The sequence below is a fragment of the Rhinoderma darwinii genome, chromosome 4 (genome assembly GCF_050947455.1).
Source record: "Rhinoderma darwinii isolate aRhiDar2 chromosome 4, aRhiDar2.hap1, whole genome shotgun sequence".
Taxonomy (NCBI): domain Eukaryota; kingdom Metazoa; phylum Chordata; class Amphibia; order Anura; family Rhinodermatidae; genus Rhinoderma; species Rhinoderma darwinii.
In genome coordinates, this window is record NC_134690.1 from 181,172,002 (window position 1) to 181,193,250 (window position 21,249).

General features: G+C 43.3%; 1 protein-coding gene across 1 annotated transcript in view; it reads right to left on the reverse strand.

Moving 5' to 3' along the window:
- The window catches only part of ELOVL5 (ELOVL fatty acid elongase 5), an 81,140-nt gene that overhangs the window by 7,855 nt on the left and 52,036 nt on the right, over positions 1-21,249 (reverse strand). The window contains exons 4-7 of the mRNA XM_075861955.1: positions 19,674-19,751; positions 4,690-4,861; positions 2,390-2,514; positions 374-508 (exon numbers count right to left, since the gene is read on the reverse strand). Coding sequence (XP_075718070.1) covers positions 374-508; positions 2,390-2,514; positions 4,690-4,861; positions 19,674-19,751 — 510 coding nt within the window. The remainder of the gene's footprint in view (positions 1-373; positions 509-2,389; positions 2,515-4,689; positions 4,862-19,673; positions 19,752-21,249) is intronic.

Sequence of the window (21,249 nt, forward strand, 5' to 3'; positions counted from 1 at the left end):
AACGCTCCCGTTATTACGGGTGCACACACGTAGCCACCCGTAATTATGGGCGCCCCATAGACTTCTATGGGCCTGCCCGTGCCTTAATTACGGCCTGAAATAGGACGTATTTCATATTTTTCAACGGCCCTGGCACTTTCCTGTAAGCAAACGGGAAGATATCCATGGCCAATAGAAGTCTATGGGCCCGTAATTATGGCCGTTTTTTTGTTCGTGTGCATGGGGCCTAAGGAAGGATACAGGGAGACTCTTATCAGCCCAGGCATGTTCAGTAATGGCGGAAAGAAGGCAGCAATCACTAGTGACTCTTACTGGTAGAAAATGATACTAAATTGTGTATTTTATCAGGATACATATGTAGAAGTGTTCATACCTCAATGTAGAAATTAGTAAAGAGGATGATGAGAGAGATCATGTAGCAGTTTTGGAAATACAGCCATCCCATGGGGAATGCACAGCGCCAAATCATTGCACAGCTGGTCTGAGTCATTGTTAGGACGAACTGGGTCTGTGGTAAATAAAGAAATGCACAAAACATTGATTTCCTGCTATGCTGTAGATATGCAGACACATGTAGTTTACAAGATATGTAACGTTCAGTAAAAACACCATAGTACACTATGCAGAGTAAAGAAACAGCTATGGAGAGTCATTATTCTGTCTCATTACATAGAGGATCGCTAGATCTATCATGACGTAATAAAGACTATTGTAAACTGTTGTTTTTAGTATGGTGGTCGTGGAAACAGGAATGGTAAATGGTAATAACTACCTGCCACAAGTGGTAAAAACACAGAAAATAATACACTGAGCTACAGATAGTAACACATAGAGCGTGCGCCACTTAATAAATGTGTCAATCTTAATCCAGCAGAGCAGAAAGCAAAGACTGGCGTATGAGACGCCAGCCATAGTAAATCTGCGCCTAATGCATAATACTACAAATTATACATTTAAACAATATAAACATAGTAGTAAAGAGATTACAAACCAACATAAGGTATGTTGGTTCAGAAATTAACAGGCAATACAGTAAAAGGGTTGCCTATTTTTATTAAACCCATCTCCATATACCCTAGTAGGGAAATCTGAGTTAGTACTGTGGGGTCATCTGTTCAAGATCCTCATCTCTTGGCCAGAGTGGAGAGCGATTACAAAGAGCATCTCTCACTCTGGAGGACCTGTCCCATCCTGCATTACACAGACAACCCATTGATTTGAATGGACACTGTGTAATGCTCAATTTCCCCTGTGGTGGCGCACCAGGGAAATTAAACACTTATTGCAAGGTTTCCCAACAGATTACAGCTGATCACTGGGAGTCCCAGTAGGGGGATACTTTGTGATCAGTTTATTGTCAAGGGAGCCTTCTAACAAGTAGGGATTGTCCAAAGTGGAGAGGCAGTGGGGTGGCCTCAGGCACACAGTAGAGAGGCAGTGCGGTGGCACATGGAGGTGCATGGACTACGTGTGCCGCAGTACAAAGATTTGTAGGGAGACATTTATGTGAAGATATTCTGCGTATATAGGGAGCTATTCTTCTAGGGGAAAAAAAAGTTTGGTACGTAAGTCATCTGACGGAGCACGTCTTTGTTCTTTTTTCTGTTGGATTAGTGTGGAATGCGATAGAATATGAGGCGTAAAAGAACATTTCAGTTAAAGATCAAAAGTTGTCAATCACATAGTTTTGAGAAGTGTTCAATTTTAGAGCACATTTACTACACTGCTAACTGTTTTTTTATTTCCATTACACAAATTGTTTCTAGTCTAGGAATCGTGTCAGCGGTTTATTAATTACTTCTCACTACACAGATATTTTTTTATACCACACCCAAAAAGCCACTGGTATTCAGAGATAAAAAAGTTACCGCTGTGAAGCAGTCTCGTACAAACAGCCATATTATACGACTACTCTGTAAATCCTTAAAGAATGATCGATCACCTTACCGATTTTACAGTATTCACATACTATACATACTACTGCTCTCAACAATTTATATACAATTGCTCCAAACAAACTTGACTGATGTCTTCTGTTGGTGTGGGATCACTAAACGTACTTCATTTATCAAAACTGCTTAATGGAAAAACTGGCATGGTTATCCATAGCAACCCGTCATGGTGCAGCTTCCATTTTTCCACAGCAGTTTCGGACATTAAAGCTGAGCTCTGGTTGATATGGGCAACAAGGCTGTTTTAATAAACGAGGCCCATTATGTTTATTTGGATATCTATTAGTAAAGCGACACCAGCTTTGTAAACTAAAATCAGTCTCTGTTCCCTACTATAGCTGAAAGGCCCAGTGGAGGAATGAAACGTTACACCTACATAGGAGATATGAATTGCTGTCTGTACAATTTGCCAAGAAACAAATGAATGGAAGGCTTACCAGCTGGCACTGGGTGATGTATTTCTTCCACCACAGATAGGGTCGCATGGCTGGTATAGCTGATAGTCCGTAGTAAGAGTACATGAGGACATGGATAAAGCTATTGAGAGTAGCACCAAAGTAGGCTACAAAAAACAAACAACAAAACGGTAAAAATAAATATCTAATGATACACAACATATAAATGACTGTTATAGTAAATATCATTAATTATATGACTATTATATTATAAATTGAAATCATTTCAATTTGTTTGCACCATCTGGTTTTAAATGATTCCAAATAGAGTTTTATTTACAGTCAGTAATGTTTTGGTTTATTGGTTTGTTCATTTATCCATAGTTACTAAAATAATTCTCCAGGAAATTAATAGTCACTGATCAGCACAGAGAAGGGGCAGCAGTGCCACGTCCTCTTCATGGGTTACATAGACACAGTGACTTGTCCAAGTGTCTGTGCCTGGTACTGCAGATTGTCCCATTCAGCGCTGCGGCCCCTTCACTGTGCTGATTGGGGGGGGGGGGGGGGGGGTACAGGATCAGACACTGATGGCCTATACTAGGAATAGAGGGAACCCCTTTAATGTTATTTTATTAGGCTATTGCTTTTTATAAAAACCTTAATACAGTGAAATTCATTTTATATGGAATCCAATAATCCAGAAATTCTGATAAACAGGTCAATGACATATTTTAGATTACCATTTTATTTTAAAAAGTGTAGCTAAACGTTTAGCAAACTTCTGACATGTCATAGAGACATGTCAGCAGTTTGGATTGGTGGGGGTCCGAGCACTGAGACACCCACCAATCGCTAGAACGAAGCAGCTGAAGACCTCATGTGAGCGTTCAGCCGCTTTGTGTCTGTTCGGCTTTTTCCGGAAAGCCGATGTATCGGAGTACGGGCTCATAGACTTTCTATTGAGTCCATACACAGGTACATTTATTTCCGGAAAAAGCCGAACAGACACGAAGCGGCTGAGCGCTCACACGAATGCTTCAGCTGCTTCGTTCTAGCGATTGGTGGGGGTCTCAGTGCTCGGACCCCCACAAATCCAAACTTCTGACATGTCACTTTGACATGTCAGAAGTTTTTCAAACGTTTAGCTACACTTTAAACTGTTGTCCTTGCTGCTCTCTATCCTTACAAGTATTTTCTCTGACTGTCCAATAATTCAGAATACCTGATAACCCGGCATGCATAAGGTCGTCAAAGTGATGCCTCACTTTAATAGTATGTTTTTTCCTTGCAGATAAGAGATATTTGATACCAGCTGAATACTAAGCCATGGCTAAGGCTATGTTCACAACCGATACCACCGGCATCTGATGGCTTATAATTGGGTCCGTCTGGTTCCAACGTGGTGTCCATCGTTTTGACTGAATAAAAAGCACAGAATGCTACGCTATTTTTCCCTTCAAATATGATTAAATCTGCGACAAAGGCCTCTGAACAAAGCCTTTGATGCAGATGTGAACACAGCCTTAATTCACTAGTTGTTGCAAGGATTAAAAGGGGTTGAACAATATTAGAAAAATATGACATGCTTGTCCATGACTTGTGTGTGGTTTTGCAGCTCAGCTGAAATGAAGTGAATGGAGCTGAGCTGTAATACCACACACAACCTGTGGACAGGTGTGGCACTGTTTTTCGAATACTGAAAATCCCCTTGAATTCCCCATTGTCAAAAACTAGTTTTAGATGCTTCACTTTATAAGGTGGGGATCAAGTCCCAAGGCATTATTTCCTAACCAGTGGCTATGGAGCCACATGTGGCTCTTTGGCCTCTTGCTTGTGGCTTCCCAACTGAAGCTTCAGATGTTATTATTGTGCACTAGTTGGCTACAGGGAAGTCATAGCATTACTAGAACTTGGTACCAGGGTTTAAAACTATATTGATGCCAGCTTACACGAGGGTAAGGGATCAAAGAAGGTGGTAACAAACACTTGAGGTTGTAATAGACGCCTAGAGGAAGTTCTGGGATGTATGGACGAGACTATGATAGAAAACTAGACACAGCTTTATTCTGAATGGAGCCTTCACTAATAAAAATACATACAAGTCACATATGAGGAAATACATACAAGCAAAGCCCCACAACATGACATACTATCATAAGGACTTGATTTTGTTGCATTGCGTGAAGGGAATTTTTTTAATCCCATTTGCAATAATGTTATAACAAGCTGATGTGGTGAACTACAACAACCAATATGGAACAAAAGCAGCCAGTGTAAACGTGCTCTAAGTAGCTCTATGGTGGACATCTCTATCTAAATGGGTGTCTATTAGTACTTACAGTGTCCACAAGGCACCCAGTTCATGACAAACCACCAGATGTTTAGCATGGACGCATGGTGATAGACATGTAGGACGGTGAGCTGGTGGTTGTTCTTGCGGAGAATGAAGAAGAAAGTGTCCATGAATTCAATGAGCTTGGAAATGTAGTACCACCAGAGGACTCGAGTTATCTGTTAGCAAGATATGACGCGTTACCATACAAGTTGGTATATGTACAAAGAGAAGTTTAAAAATAGCAGAAAGCATTCAAGTGGTCCATGTACTCCGCACAACTTACTGGGACAGATTTGTCAATTCAATTGCCCAAGTGTCTAGTCTGACCATCATATTTTCTGTGCCCCAACCCTTTTTTTCCAAAACTTGTAAAGAGACTGAAAAAGGGGCTAAGCTTTATGGTTCTACACAGTGCGACTTATTTACAAGACAATATCACAACTTTTCAGCCCATAAAAGAGGCAGAGAGCTACGATCGGTAAGACCCCGTTGCAGGACAGGAAAACTTTTTTCAGATAAGCAGCTGTGCCATATTCATCAACACGGCAAAGTATATGGCGCACATGCAGAGAAAGCAAATACTGGTGCATGGAAATTGGGTTAATTACTAAAACTCCTTAAAGGTTTCTCTGGATTTATCTTTTTGTAGATATCCCTCTTAATCCTAAAGAATAGGATGTTTGTTAAAACGAAATTAAATTCAGAATTCTGCTGGTTTTCTGTTATCGGAGAGCTGTGAGCTTCTGAGGGCAACCAGCAGAATTTTGGAAGTAGCTCTGTATATGAATGGAGAAAATAACATTAAATAACTTAAGATCAGTACCGAAATAGTAAAGTAGAAGTACAGTAAAATTCCAATAAGAGGAAATTCTGAGCCAATGAACCATTTTCATTGACGACACTGGAGGCTCGTACATACCATTGTAAATATCTACTATTGACAGATAGCTATTGTATTCGGCTGGATTCACACAATGCAGATTTTGTTGACGATTTGGCGCAGATCTCACCTTTTTGCATTGCAAAGGGTTAAATTCGCAAGCTGAAACGCAAGATAACTTGGCATGCTGCAGATTTTAAAATACGTACTGCAGGTCAATTTCCGTCCCGAAAAATACTGCAACGGCAAAACCGCACGTAATACGTATGTGAATTGAGCCTTACTGTATTTGCAAAGTTTGTCAACATTTAGGCTGAGTTCACATGGAGCGGACACGTTGCGTAAGACACGCAGTGTATCCGCCCTGTGCACCGCACGGAATTCCGGGAGAAAAACCGCACCAAACTGTGGTGCAGTTTTTTGCCCGGAATGTCCACTGCAGAAAACTGCAGCATTTAGCCGGCCTGCTGGCAAACTGGCCTTCTGGAATGACGTTTCATGCCAGGAGACCGCTGCAGCCTGTCATTGGCTACAGCGGCAGTCACATGGGATGAAGCATCATCCAGGCCGGCCTCTTAAGATGACGTTTCATCCCATGGGGCCGCCGCCACAGCCTGTTGTGATTGGCTGCAGCGGCCACATGGTATGAAACGTCATCCCAGGAGGCCGGCCTGGAGGTAGAAACACAGACTTCTGGGTAAGTTAAAAGATTTTTTTTTATTTCTGAGTTGCGTTTTTTGCGGTGAACCGCTGCGCACCCGCCACAAAAAAAAACGCAACAACTGCTATGTGTTGGAGCGTTTACGCAAATACAATTGACATGCTGCGGAATAAAATTGCGCACCGCAGATCAATTTCTGAGTGTTTTTTCCGCTCAGTATTTATGTAGTCTGTGGATGAGGTTTGTTTTATCACATCCACTTTGCTGCTACTGTATTTGCTGCAGATTTTCCTCAACAAATTCAGTTGCGGAAAATCCGCAGTATTTATGCAACTTATGAACTGACCCTACAATTTTTAATGTTAAAATGTTTTTCAATTTACAACAAAATAGTAATATTATTAACAGCTGAACTCAAGAATAAGAAGGGGGGGGGCAACATACTTTTAAAGGGAATGTGTTGCCAGAAAAACATGTTTTTTTTTTTTAAATTAATCATTTAGTGTGTGGGTGATTAAACATTGTTCAAATTTTTTTTATTTTTTTCACGAGTCAGGAAATATTATAAATTAATTCTAATTTATAATATTACCCATTTTTGGTCACTAGATGGAGCTATTCCCAAAATTGCAGCATTGCAAAATTGGGTAAAAAGCCCTCGCTCTAGTGAGCTCTCAGCATCCCCCCCTCCTTTATCCTGGCTAGTGCCGGGATAAACGAGGGGATTGAACGGTCTAACCTCCTACACTGTGTGTCGCCATTTTTTGAGCTAACACACAGTGTAGTAGGTTTACATACAGTAGTAAACACACACAAACACGAACATACATTGAAATCTCTTACCTGCTCCTGCCGCCGCGGCTCCCTCCGGCCCGTCCGCTCCGTTTGCTGCCGCTGGTCCAAGTGCACAAATCCGGAAGCCGCGACCGGAAGTAGTAATATTACTGTCCGGCCGCGACTTCCGGTCCACAGGAAAATGGCGCCGGACGGCGCCAATTTCGAATTGGACTGTGTGGGAGCGGCGCATGCGCAGTTCCCACACAGACGCCGTACACTGAAGTCAATGGGACGGGAGCCGTTCGCAGTCCCTATGGGACTGTGGCTGCCGTATTCCATGTCTGTATGTGTCGTTAATCGACACATACAGAAATGGAACAAAAAATGGCAGCCCCCATAGGGAAGAAAAAGTGTAAAAATAAGAAAAAGTAAAACACAAACACACAAATAAATATAAATTTAATAAAGCACTAACATCTTTAACATATAAAAAAAATAATTTGTGATGACACTGTTCCTTTAACCATATAGAGTAGCTTGAGATTGTTTATTCAGAGCTTGCACCTGCAGAGAAGATATCGTTGAGGCTGGGGTTACACAACTACTTTTGTTGTGTCAGATGTGATTTCACATCTCGAGCAACTATCAGGTCCATTGAAATGCACAGTCCATTGTCCTAGTTGAGGAAACGGCAAGCCTTTTTTTTTCGTACAGTAATATGAGAGTCACCTGTATAAGTGACTTGCATGTAATTTATAAAAAAAATAAGAAATTAGACTCTGACTGCTTCAAACCTTGCTGTGATCCTGCTATCCATAACAGCTTATGTTATGGGACTTTTGTTGGGTCTCAATTATTTCTGTATTCCTAATCTTGAAACCATCTTCCTATACCCTCTTCCCCATATGAGGTTTGTCCATTGTGTTGTTCTTTCCTTTATCTCTCACTCTCAATTCGTCTCTCCCAAAAGAGGGATTACTGATTTAGGACTATTGCTGAGGTCTTATATTTGATATTTACGTTGATACTGATGGCCTTCTAATATTTCAGTTGCTCTGTATTTGATATGTAATATGCACTTCTCCATCCTTTCTTGTTTTGTTTTCTCTTTATGTCATTCTTTTCACTTATTCTGATATTATGTACATGTTTTACTTATGTTTTATATGAGAAATGAAGAAATTGTATCAAATAATCAGGGGGAAAAATGGTATGACTAGTCACATGATATCCTCATAATATATGTAAAAACAACAAAACAATGGAAGTCTATTTTACCAGTCATGTTTTCCTTGTTAGAATTAAATTGGAGCTTAACCCTTTCACTGTCAGAGCATATTTCACTATTCAAAGCTCCCTTCAATTTAATAGTCAATAACTTTTGTACTTTTTGCCTGATGGTAACATGCTATATTTTTTTCTTTTCTTTTCTCCCCAGAAGATAGTCCTTCTTTTTTAGTGTATAAGTAAATCATATCTGTATTTATTGCTAGCATTTAGGGAAATTAAGGGAAAAGATAATAGTTACATTTTTTCTTTAAAGGGGTTGTCCAGGAAAAAAACATTTTCTAAAAAATGTCCCCCAGCCTTGATTTGCCTTCCCTAATACCACCTATTAACCCCTTAATGACCGGCCTATTTTGGACCTTAATGACCAAGCTATTTTTTACGTTTTTCAATCGTCGCATTCCAAGAGCTATAACGTTTTTATTTTTGCGTCGACATAGCTGTATAAGGTCTTGTTTTTTGCGGGACAAGTTGTATTTTTTAATAGTACAATTTTTATGTACATATTATTTATTGATTAACTTTTATTAACTTTTATTTGGGGGGAAATAGAAAAAAACCTGAAATTTCGCCACTCTTTTTCGAGTCTTAAATCTACGCCGTTTACCGTGTGATATAAATAACACAATAACTTTATTCAGCGGGTTGTTACGATTGCAACGATACCAAATTTGTATAGTTTTTGTATGTTTTACTACTTTTACACAGTAAAAACGCTTTTTTTTTCAAAATTATTTATTTTTGTGTCTCCGTATTTGAAGAGCCGTAACGTTTTTATTTTTTCGCCGATGTGGTTGTGTGAGGGCTTTTTTTTTGCGGGAAGACTTGTAGTTTTTATTGGTACCATTTTGGAGTAGATGCGACTTTTTGATCACTTTTTATCACATTTTTTTAAAGTCAGTATTCACAGAAAACAGCAATGTTTCCATAGTTTATTACATTTTTTACGGCGTTCACCGTGCGGGTTAAATAATGTAATAGATTTATAGTCGGGGTCGTTACGGACGCGGCGATACCAAATATGTGTAACTTTTTTACTTTATTTTGTTTTTTTAATAGTAAAGCATTTTGTGAGGGGAAAAGCTGGGTTTTTCATTTTTTTTAAATTAACTTTATTAAACTTTTTTTTCACTTTTTTACTAGTCCCATTAGGGGACTATAATATGCGATTCTGCGATCGCATTTATAATACACTGCAATACTTTTGTATTTCAGTGTATTACTGCCTGTCAGTTTAACACGGACAGGCATCTGCTAGGTCAAGCCTGCGGCATGATCTAGCAGGCATTCACTCCAGGCAGACCTGTGGGCCTTTATTAGACCCCCGGCTGCCATTGGAGACACAGACACTCGGCGATCGTATTGCCGGGTGTCGGTGGGGGAGAGAGGGAGCTCCCTCCCTCTCTCCAAAACCACTCAGATGCGGTGCTCGCTATTGAGCACCGCATCTGAGGGGTTAAACGGGTGAGATCGATACTAATATCGATCTCACCCGGCAGAGCAGGGACGCTCCCAGCCCTCAGCTGCCTCTAGCAGCTGAGAGTAGGGAGATTTGACAGCTCCCTGCTCTGTAAACTTATTCCGATGCCGCAACGTAAAATGTCTATGGCATCGGAATAAGGCCCGTTAGTGACCGACGTAGAAACACGATGGGCCGGTCACTAACGGGTTAAACTTCTAACCAGTTTCTGTTTGATTTCCATCATCACTGCTGCTTTTTCTGTTTGTTTACATCCCTTGCTGTTTGTTTACATCCCTTACTGGCTGTTTCCTGTCTTGTAACCCACTATACCCATGATCCCCGGCTGCATCTGAGTTGACAGTTGCATCCTCCCCCTTCCTCCAAAGCACCTCAGCTATTTGCATACTGCCACGCCCCTCTATGGTCACATGGTCCTTCCCTGCTCTAATTACAGATTACAGGCAAACGCTCCCTCCCTGCACACTGTCTGAGGCCGGATTACACCAGCGTGTGCCTTTTGCTTGCGCAAAAAACACGTCGTTTTGTGCGCGCAAAAGGTACATAACAGCTCCGTGTGTCAGCCCCGTATGATGCGTGGCTGTGTGATTTTCGCGCAGCCGCCATCATTATGACACTCCGTTTGTATGTTTGTAAACAGAAAAGCACGTGGTGCTTTTCTGTTTTCATTCATACTTTTTACTGCTGTTGCGCGAATCACGCGTGATTTTCACGCACCCATTGACTTCAATGGGTGCGTGATGCGCGAACAACACACAAATATCGGACATGTCGTGACTTTTACACAGCGGACACACGCTGCATGAAACTCACAGACAGTCTGCACGGCCCCATAGACTAACATAGGTCCGTGCAAGGCGCGTGAAAATCACGCTTGTTGCACGGACGTATTACACGTTCATCTGAATAAGCCCTTACACAGTAATAATCATCATTATCCTTTGTGCCTCCATCTATCCCCGATCGAAGGCCTCATGCACACGACCGTGTTTTTGCGGCCGCAATTCTCCCGAAAATCCACGGGAGAATTGCGGCCCCATTCTTTTCTATGGGGCCGTGCACACGACCGTAGTTTTTGCGGTCCGTGCACGGCCCGGGATCCCGGACCGCAGAAAGAACGGGCATGTCTTATTACGGCCCGGTTCTGCGGTCCGGGCTCATTGAAAACAATGGCCGCGGCCATGTGCATGTCCCGCGATTTGCGGGCGGCCTGCGGCTGACAGTCCGCTGACAGTCCGCAGCCGGCCGACCCGAAAATCACGGCCGTGCACACGGCTACGGTCGTGTGCATGAGGCCTAAGTCCAGGCACCCATCTCCCTCCCCCGCCCCTTCCACAGCCTGATAAATGTCAGGGTACGTTCACAGGCAAAGACGTCTCAAAATACAGAGCCGTTTTCAAGAGAAAACAGCTCCTGATTTTCAGACGTTTTTTGTGCAAATCGCGATTTTCGCTGCGTTTTTTACGCCCGTTTTTGGAGCTTCTTTCACTACAGTCTATGGAAAATGGCTCCAAAAACGTTTCAAGAGGTTTCCTGCACTTTTTTTCGCGGTCGTTTTTTAATGCGTAAAAAAAACACATCTAAAAAAGCTCCTTTGGAACAGAACGCTGTTTTCCCATTGAAATCAATGGGCAGATGTTTGGAGGCGTTCTGCTTCGGATTTTTAGGTCGTTTTTCGGGAGTTTACGGCCCGAAAAACGGACGAAAATAGGCCGTGTGAACATGCCCTAAGTCTGCCCACTCCACCTAAGTCCGACATCTTGGTACACACAATCCAGTCAGCACATTTACCTCACCTGTTGCTGGATCTGTTCCAATAGATCCTGTATTAGGCCCTGTTCACACTGAGTTTTTTTGCTGGCAGAAAATTCTGCATCAAGATTCTGTCTTGAATTTGGAGGCAGATTTTGACCTGCCTGCACGCCGTTTGCCACGTTTTTTGCCCGCGGCCATTGAGGGAAAAAGAAGCGACATGCCCTATCTTCGGGCATTTACTCCTCTGACCTCCCTCTGGCATCTATGGGAGGCAGAGAAAGCGTTTTTCGCAGCGTTTTTGCAAGTTGCGCTCAATGCCCGCGGGCGAAAATCGTGGCAAACGGAGTGTAGGCAGATCAAAATCTGCCTGAAAATTCAAGCGAAATTTTGAGGCAGAATTTTCTGCCTGCAAATAACTGTGTGAACAGGGCCTTACAGTGAAGCAAACGCCAAACACTACTCCAAACAATGGTAAAACGTTTCTTTTTTTTACATAATTTACTATAAATGTATGTAAGGCCCCATACACAGTAACGTGCTTTTGTGGGCGCAATTCCCCCGAAAATCCACGAGAGAATTGCGGCCCCATTCACTTCTATGGGCCCATGCAAAAGACCGTGGTTTCCAAGGTCTGTGCATGGCCCAGAACCCTGGACCGCGGAAAGAACGGACATTTCTTAGTACGGCCGTGTTCTGCGGTCCAGGATCATAGAAAATAATGGACGTGGCCATGTGCACGGCCCGCGATTTGCGGGTGACACTCCGGGGCAGGCTGACCCGAAGATCACAGCCGTGAACATGGCTACGGTCGTGTGCATGAGGCCTTAGTGTGTCTCACTATTTATATATAGTTTTATATATAAAATTTTGTGTATGTATGTATATATATATATATATATATATATGAACACATACAAATTATATATATATATATATATATATATATATATATATATATATATACACACACACACAAAATTATAGATATATGTATATATACACATATATACACACACAGTGCGGGAACTACAAGTGTGAAGGAGGATGAGAAGGTGTGGACGACGAGATTGTCAGAGGAGGGGGCATGTTCTGTGATTGATGACGCTCCGTGTCTTTGCTAAGACAGCACTTTCGACTACCTTTAGTCGTGCGTCAACTACCTTTAGGCTCTATTCACACGAGAGGGTCTGAGTGTCGGCCTATAAAAAACGGCGGTTTTGGTCCGTTTTCTCGGCCGTTTTGCATCTGTTCCGTTCCGGGCCATGCTTCCGTTTTTAACCCGTTTTGCACCCGTTTTTTTCCTTGTCCGTTTTAAAAACGGATGAATTTAATTTGTCAATTTTCTGCCACACACTGCCCTCTGTAGATAATGCCACACACTACCTTCTATAGATACTGCCACAGACCCCCCTGTAGGTAATGCCACACAGCCCCCTGTAGGTAATGCCACACAGCCCCCCTGTAGGTAATGCCACACAGCCCCCCTGTAGGTAATGCCACACAGCCCCCTGTAGGTAATGCCACACAGCCCCATGTAGGTAATGCCACACAGCCCCGCTGTAGGTAATGCCACACAGCCCCCCTGTAGGTAATGCCACACAGCCCCCCTGTAGGTAATTCCACACAGCCCCCCTGTAGGTAATGCCACACAGCCCCCCTGTAGGTAATGCCACACAGCCCTCCTGTAGGCAATGCCACACATCCCCCCTGTAAGTAATGCCACACAGCCCCCTGTAAGTAATGCCACACAGCCCCCTGTAAGTAATGCCACACAGCCCCCTGTAAGTAATGCCACACAGCCCCCCTGTAGGTAATGCCACACAGCCCCCCTGTAGGTAATGCCACACAGCCCCCCTGTAGGTAATGCCACACAGCCCCCCTGTAGGTAATGCCACACATCCCCCCTGTAGGTAATGCCACACAGCCCCCTTGTAGGTAATGCCACATAGCCCCCCCTGTAGGTAATGCCACATAGCCCCCCCTGTAGGTAATGCCACATAGCCCCCCCTGTAGGTAATGCCACATAGCCCCCCCTGTAGGTAATGCCACATAGCCCCACCTGTAGGTAATGCCACATAGCCCCCCCTGTAGGTAATGCCACATAGCCCCCCCTGTAGGTAATGCCACATAGCCCCCTGTATGTAATGCCACACAGCCCCCCTGAAGGCAATGCCACCCCCCCCCCCCTACTTTCCTGTAGGGGACGGCTCTGGAGAAATCCCTCACTTCACTGTCCATATATGAACAGCGAAGTGAGGTACTACTCCTGGAACGGAATCCCCGGCCACATCGGCAGGGATTCCGCTTCAGAAGTCCCTGACGTCACTGTCCATATATGGACACAGTGAAGTCAGTGACTTCTCCTGGAGCGGAATCCCCGGCCACATTGGCGGGGATTCCGCTTCAGAAGTTCCTGACGTCACTGTCCATATATGGACACAGTGAAGTCAGTGACTTTTCCTGGAGCGGAATCCCCGGCCAATTCGCCGGTGATTCTGCTTCAGAAGTCACTGTGTCCATATATGGACACAGTGAAGTCCGTGACTTCTCCTGGAGCGGAATCCCCGCCCACATCGGCGGGGATTCCGCTTCATTAATCCCTGACGTCACTCTCCATATACGGACACAGTGAAGTGTGTGACTTCTCTTGGAGCGGAATCCCCGGCCACATCGGCGGGGATTCCGCTTCATTAGTCCCTGACTTCACTGTCCATATATGGACACAGTGAAGTCTGTGACTTCTCTTGGAGCGGAATCCCCAGCCAATTCGCCGGTGATTCCGCTTCAGAAGTCACTGTGTCCATATATGGACACAGTGAAGTCCGTGACTTCTCCTGGAGCGGAATCCCCGGCCACATCGGCGGGGATTCCGCTTCATTAGTCCCTGACGTCACTGTCCATATATGGACACAGTGAAGTCTGTGACTTCTCTTGGAGCGGAATCCCCAGCCAATTCGCCGGTGATTCCACTTCAGAAGTCACTGTGTCCATATATAGACACAGTGAAGTCCGTGACTTTTCCTGGAGCGGAATCCCCGGCCACATCGGCGGGGATTCCGCTTCATTAGTCCCTGACGTCACTGTCCATATATGGACACAGTGAAGTCTGTGACTTCTCTTGGAGCGGAATCCCCAGCCAATTTGCCGGTGATTCCGCTTCAGAAGTCACTGTGTCTATATATGGACACAGTGAAGTCTGTGACTTCTCCTGGAGCGGAATCCCCAATCCCAGGCTTGGGGATTCCGCCCCTACAGTGAGCAAATAAACACCCTCCTCCTCCTCACATGCGCTTCGGACTGTGAGGAGGAGAAGGAGAGAGCGAGCTACGGCAGACACGGCCGCCACAGTGCACACCGACACGACATATTAAAACTTGCGCATGTGCAATGAAACACGGCTGCTGAAGACGCAGCCATATCATTTAACAGAGCATGCGTGGTAGTGTCAACCACGCATGCTCTAAGCAGATGGGGAAAACACGTGGTACAGTTACGTCATTTATGACGTACCCGTACAATGTGAAAACCGGAAACCGCAAACCGGAAGTTAGGCGCGAATGGACGGGTATGCACAGGAAGTGCAAATTTTACATGGACAAGCGGTCGCGTGACAGAAGAGGGGATACGACGATACATCCAGCAAATCAAACGTAAGTACATTACAAAGTTAAATGTTTTTAATTGTTTAGTTTAATTAAAAGTTATTTTTACTTCTGGAAAACCCCTTTAAGTATAAATGTATAATGTAAAATGTATCTGTATAGTTACTGAGTTATCCGAGTCTTTTGTTTGTAATTTCTTTTTGACAGAGACATGCAGGTCTATTGGTAGGGTCTACCACTAGGAGGCCTAGACCCAGACACTCCCTTAGGTATAAGGCCGGATTCACACGAGCGTGGGCGTTTTGCGCGCGCAAAAGGCACTTAACAGCTCCGTGTGTCATCAACATATGATGCGCGGCTGTGTGATTTTGCGCGCAGCCGCCATCATGATGACTCTCTGGATGTTTGTAAACAGAAAAGCACGTGGTGCTTTTCTGTTTTCATTCATAGTTTTACTGCTGTTGCGCGAATCACGCACGTCACACGGAAGTGCTTCCGTGAGGTGCGCGTGATTTTCACACACCCATTAACTTCAATGGGTGCGTGATGCGCGAAATACGCACAAAGAACGGACATGTGGTGAGTTTTACGCAGCGGACACACGCTACATAAAAACCACGGACTGTCTGCACGGCCCCATAGACTAATATAGGTCCGTGCGAGGCGTGTAAAAATCACGCGCGTTGCACGGACGTATATCATGTTCGTCTGAATAAGCCCTAAGGGGAAGGCCAAACGGTGCGTCGTTGATGCAGTTTTGTTGCATTTCAAAACCGCATGCGGTCAACTGCATGTGTTTTTTGTCTCTGTAATGCTGCAGTTCTGTTGCGTTTTTTAAAGGAAATAGTTTATGGACCTTGAAGTTTATTAGGGGCTTCCTGTATATAGTTCATTACAATGCATTACAGAACTGTTAGCAAAAACGCAAGCCGTTCAGCAACAACTTTGGCAGCGCGGTCATTATCTGCATGTTGCCGGACATTATGAAGAAAAAACACATTGTAATATGTCCATAACACAAATGTCACCATTGACTTCTATTGAAAAATGACTTGCTGCGGTTTAAAAACGCAACATAAACGCAACGTGGCCGCATCATGTGGCCTTACCCTAAGGCTTTATTCAGACGAACGGGAAATACGTCCGTGCAACGCGCGTAATTTTCACGCGCGTCGCACGGACTTATATTAGTCTATGGGGCTGTGCGGACATGTGCGTGATTTTTACTCAGCGTGAGTCCGCTGAAAAAGTCACGACATGTCTGTTCTTTTGAAGTCAATGGGTGCGTGAAAAACACGCATGCCGCACGGAAGCACTTCCGTGCGAACTGCGTGATTCGCGCAATAGCTGTCAAAAGGATGAATGAAAACAGAAAAGCACCACGTGCTTTTCTGTTTACAAACATCCAAATGGAGTGTCATAATGATGGCGGCTGCGCGAAAAGCACACAGCCACGCATCATATGCTGCTGCCACACGGAGCTGTTAAGTGGCTTTTGCGCAGGCAAAACGTCGCGTTTTTGCGTGCGCAAAAACGCCACGCTCGTGTGAACCCAGCCTAAGGCCTCTTTTACACGGCAGTATTTTGCATCAGTTTTGTAAGTCAAAACCAGGAGTAAGTCCAAAATACAGAAAGAGGTGCAAATCTTCCCATTATACTTTTCTGTTTGTGTTTCACTCCTGACTTTGGCTTCCAAATGCTGATCAAAATACTGCCGTGTGAAGTGACCTTCGTGTCGCTACAAAAAGTGTAGTCCCTGCCTAAAGCAGATCTGACCCTAGAGGCCTGCAATAGTCATGTTATGAATATTTTGCAGTCATATAATTCCCTTCACTAGTCAAACAGAATGGAAATAAGTTATTTGACAGGGAGGAAAGTTATTTGTCACTTGATCGTCATTTTCTCATCCTCCTTCTGTTCTGTCTTTTTCTTGCAACCTCCTATGATGATTTAGTAGAATGGATTCCTAAACGACTAAGTAATTTGCTCTTTGGCTGGGCTTCAAATTAACGTACCTTGAAAGGTTTCATGCTGACCGATGATTCATTGAATTCAGTTGTCACAATTCTCCTATGACTGCTACACTGAATGTACATGATTTTTTTTATTTTGCTCTGGAAGCAATAAGACTACAAAGGACTAAGGTACCATAAAACTACCATTAAACTAGAACTTTATAGCGAAGTCCAAACTCTATGCATTGCAAAGGGTGGAACTCGCTGTGGAAATCCATGACATGCTACGGATTAGAAGATCTGCAGCATGCCTACAATTCTGGCGTTTTTTTTCTGCTACATGTGGATGGGGATTTTAAAGCAGGTCCACATGTATTGGACTATAAATTGCTGCAAATTTTTAGTGTGGAATCCAGACAATCTGCAAGACCTAATCTCATACTTCTTCTACGCTTCCCATTGGCAACCTTATAGTTCTCAGAACTGAGGGAATTAACTTGCTATACCCCAGTCCCATAGTCTAGGGGGAGATGTATTAAGATTACGCCAATCTTAATAAATTTGTTGTATCTTACTCTAGATTGCTTTTTATTAAGAGGCACACGCCTTTGCCCCTATTTGTTGCATCTTCGGCTGTCCTTGCGACACTAATGAAATCTATGCCAGCCAGGAGCTGGTGTAGATTTTCCCTATAATTTCTGCCAGTTTCTAGTGGAAATTATGGTAAATGTGTCGGGCTACTGTGGCCACTCCCCCTTTAGCTAAGCTCCGTCCACTTTTTTAAAAGTGGTGAGAGAAGAGGAAAGTACCCGAAAATCATATTTAGGCGACTTTTGGGCCATAAGCGTCATTTCTATGTCAGAAAAGAACCATAGAAACAATGACTTTTCCCCTAGACAATGTTACACCATGCAGGAGTCTGTATTTTTGTAAACAGAGAACAGGGCTAAGTTCTGACATTTTTTTTATTTAGTCCTTCTACAGGTCAGGACAATCCAAGTGACACAACGGAGTTTGGTGCCGGCACCTGCATTTTTGGCAGGTATTATCTTTTAAACTATTTTAACAATTCACTGAATGTGACTAGAGAGTAAAACTTATCTTTTATTGGTAACTCACTAAAATCAGGGGTATTGTCACCACCGTGAAAAAAGCTCAATGTGCCCAAACTAAACACTTAGAACAAGAGCAATTAATCAGCTGATTCTATTGGACAGACACACTGATACAGATCTCTTGTACATGGGGTTAGTGTGTTTCATTATTGGTGTTGCAGCAGATCGCTTCCAAACGGTCATGGGACACCCAACATGCGTCTTTGGTGAGTGCACCAAGACAGAAGCTGTAATGCTGGGTTCACACGACCATGTTACGTCCGTAATGGATGGAACGTATTTCGGCCGGAAGTCCCGGACCGAACACAGTGCAGGGAGCCGGGCTCCTAGCATCATAGTTATGTACGACGCTAGGAGTCCTTGTCTCTCCGTGGAACTACTGTCCCGTACTGAAAACATGATTACAGTACGGGACAGTTGTCCTGCAGCGAGGCAGGGACTCCTAGCATCGTACATAAGTATGATGCTAGGAGCCCGGCTCCCTGCAGTGTGTTCAGTCCGGGACTTCCGGCCGAAATACGTTCTGTCCATTACGGACGTAACATGGTCGTGTGAACCCAGCCTTAGAGCCAAATATCTTGTCACCTATACTCATGTTCCCTCTACTCTGACCTTACGCCTTTCCATACAAGAATTTCATCAGGGTTCGGCGGTTGTTGAACTGACTAGCATGCCAGTGATAATTTAAAAGTATCAGTGCATTGTTTACATATACACAGTAACGTGCTTGCATTTGATATCAGTGGCCAAAACTATTTTAAAAGGGATTTTTTTTTTTACATGACAAAATCACTATGAGATGTCCATGATGACAAGTGTACATGTCCTGAGGGACATCTGCATTAACTCTTGAGGGCTTGCACCGTTTTCTGCTTATCAGCTGAACGGTCTGGGAAGGATGTGCAGTGTGAGATAATCGAAGCCTGTGAATCAGAATTGCTCAAGACTCAATGAAACTGATTGGCCAGGCGTCTGCAGATAAGCAGTCATTATTTCCCACTGTTTCATCTACCCAGCCAACTAATCCATACTAAGCATTTTTGATAAATATAACCATGTATTCAATATAGAGGCTTAGCATTGCTTCTGTCCACTATTTGAGCCTGAATGTAAAAACATTAACCGGGTGATTTTTTTTTAACTTTATTTTATACTGTTGTCAATTTCTGACCACAATCAGTTTTTGTTCCATCACCAGAATAGTCCCAATAGCAATAATTGGGCACACTGCTTGCAACATATCAAAAATGTACCATGCATGAAATGACATGAGAATCATACCAGAGCACGATAGAATCACATGCCGCAAATATTTCGTCTTCATTTAATTTTCAGTGAATTAAGCAGAAAGTAGTCCGAAGAGTATTCCAGCAAACCTGTGTCACCAATCTACAACTGTAAAAACTTGCATATGATTTTTTATTTTTGCTATTGCATTATAAGTCATATCAGACAGGTTTTTTTTTTCATTTTTACCTTCATGTCTGCATCACCTCCACTGTGAGTGTCCTGGCAGAAAAAGTTGTATCCTCCTTCCCATACTCCTGTTACCAGCTATAAAAGAACAAATTGTACTGGTTAGCAGCAGCGTAAAACAAGTACTCAAAATATGACAATGTATCTACCATAGACCTGCGTGCCAATATCGTACTGTGTCATCTGTGCCTCAGTTTTTATATTCTAAACCATGACCCAATATTAAGGTTGTGCTATGATGGTCACCGCAGGGAAGCAAATGATAACAGCATGACTGCAGCTTTGAATTTCGAGAAATATGTGAGTCTTCTCCATGTCTATAACCTTCTATTCCTTTATATTGAAATTGTAATTTGGTTTTCAAAACAAAAAGGTACAACTGCATAAAAGACTGACACAAATCATCTACATATTTAATATCTTGTAAATTACAGTACAGAATGAGCATTAATAGAACGAAGGTGCTAACCGGTATTGATATAGGCATTTAACCCATCTGCTTCTTGAATTTTGTGGGTATTACACTATAAAAACTATGAATGCCAACCCTAATAGGTCATTTGAACCTAATGTATGTTACCCACTGTTTGTTACACACCAGAAGGAAAATAATAATGTGGTGCAAAGAAAGGATTGAAGAATATGTGGCCTAGTCTGATATTCTAGAACTAGCCACCACTCCCATTATGCAGAGACATATTTAGAGGATGCCTCTGGAGTCACTGCCTTTTGTTCCTCCTTGAGAAAGGCTTCTTGTAACCCAAAACTTTGCATGATGTAGAGATATGAAATGAAGCAAGTTTTGTAGAAATGCCGACAGCTATACATTTTTATTCTCGATGGTGGGTAACGTCTGCATTTTCTTAAAGCGAACCTGTCAGTAACTCTATGCTGCCCTCTCAGAATTCAGAGGTCTGTCGTTTATGTCTGGTAGTTATGTGATCTTTGTTAACTTACATTCTAACCATTGCAGCGATTGCATTGTGTTGGGATGAAGGAGTCCGATGTATTCATGAGCTGCCGTTACCCCCACGCAGCCGCCAATTGACAGCTTTCTCCCTATTACTGTGCATAGGAAGAAAGCTGTCAATCCGTGGCTGGAGCGCAGGGGGAGCGGCAGCTCATGATATACGCCGAACTTATATCACGGAACCGTTAAACTAAAAAAGGTATTGCAATCAGACTTGGCACAAGCTACGAGGTCCGCAGGGCAAACGCTGAAATGACCCTAACTATAGAGGAGCCCTACCTACAGCGGTACTGCCACCTTAATAAAAGCGATCCCACTATCAGGTACCTCCTAGTAACCCTGAGCGATCCCTGTTAGAAGCTACGGAATATCAGGATGACCACTGGGCAGCTACTGACTGGCAGTACGAGTAGAATGGTACCTGAAAAGTAAAAGGTAACCCAGAAAGCACATAACAAATCCTGCAGGATAATATCCACCTCCACACTAAACTAAGCAGAGATAATTCCATTACTGAAGTTCATAGATAAATGTAGTGAAATATAATTGCTGGCTCTAAACACCCAGAGCAACACAGAGAAATCTAGACCCAGCCGTGTCTGCACA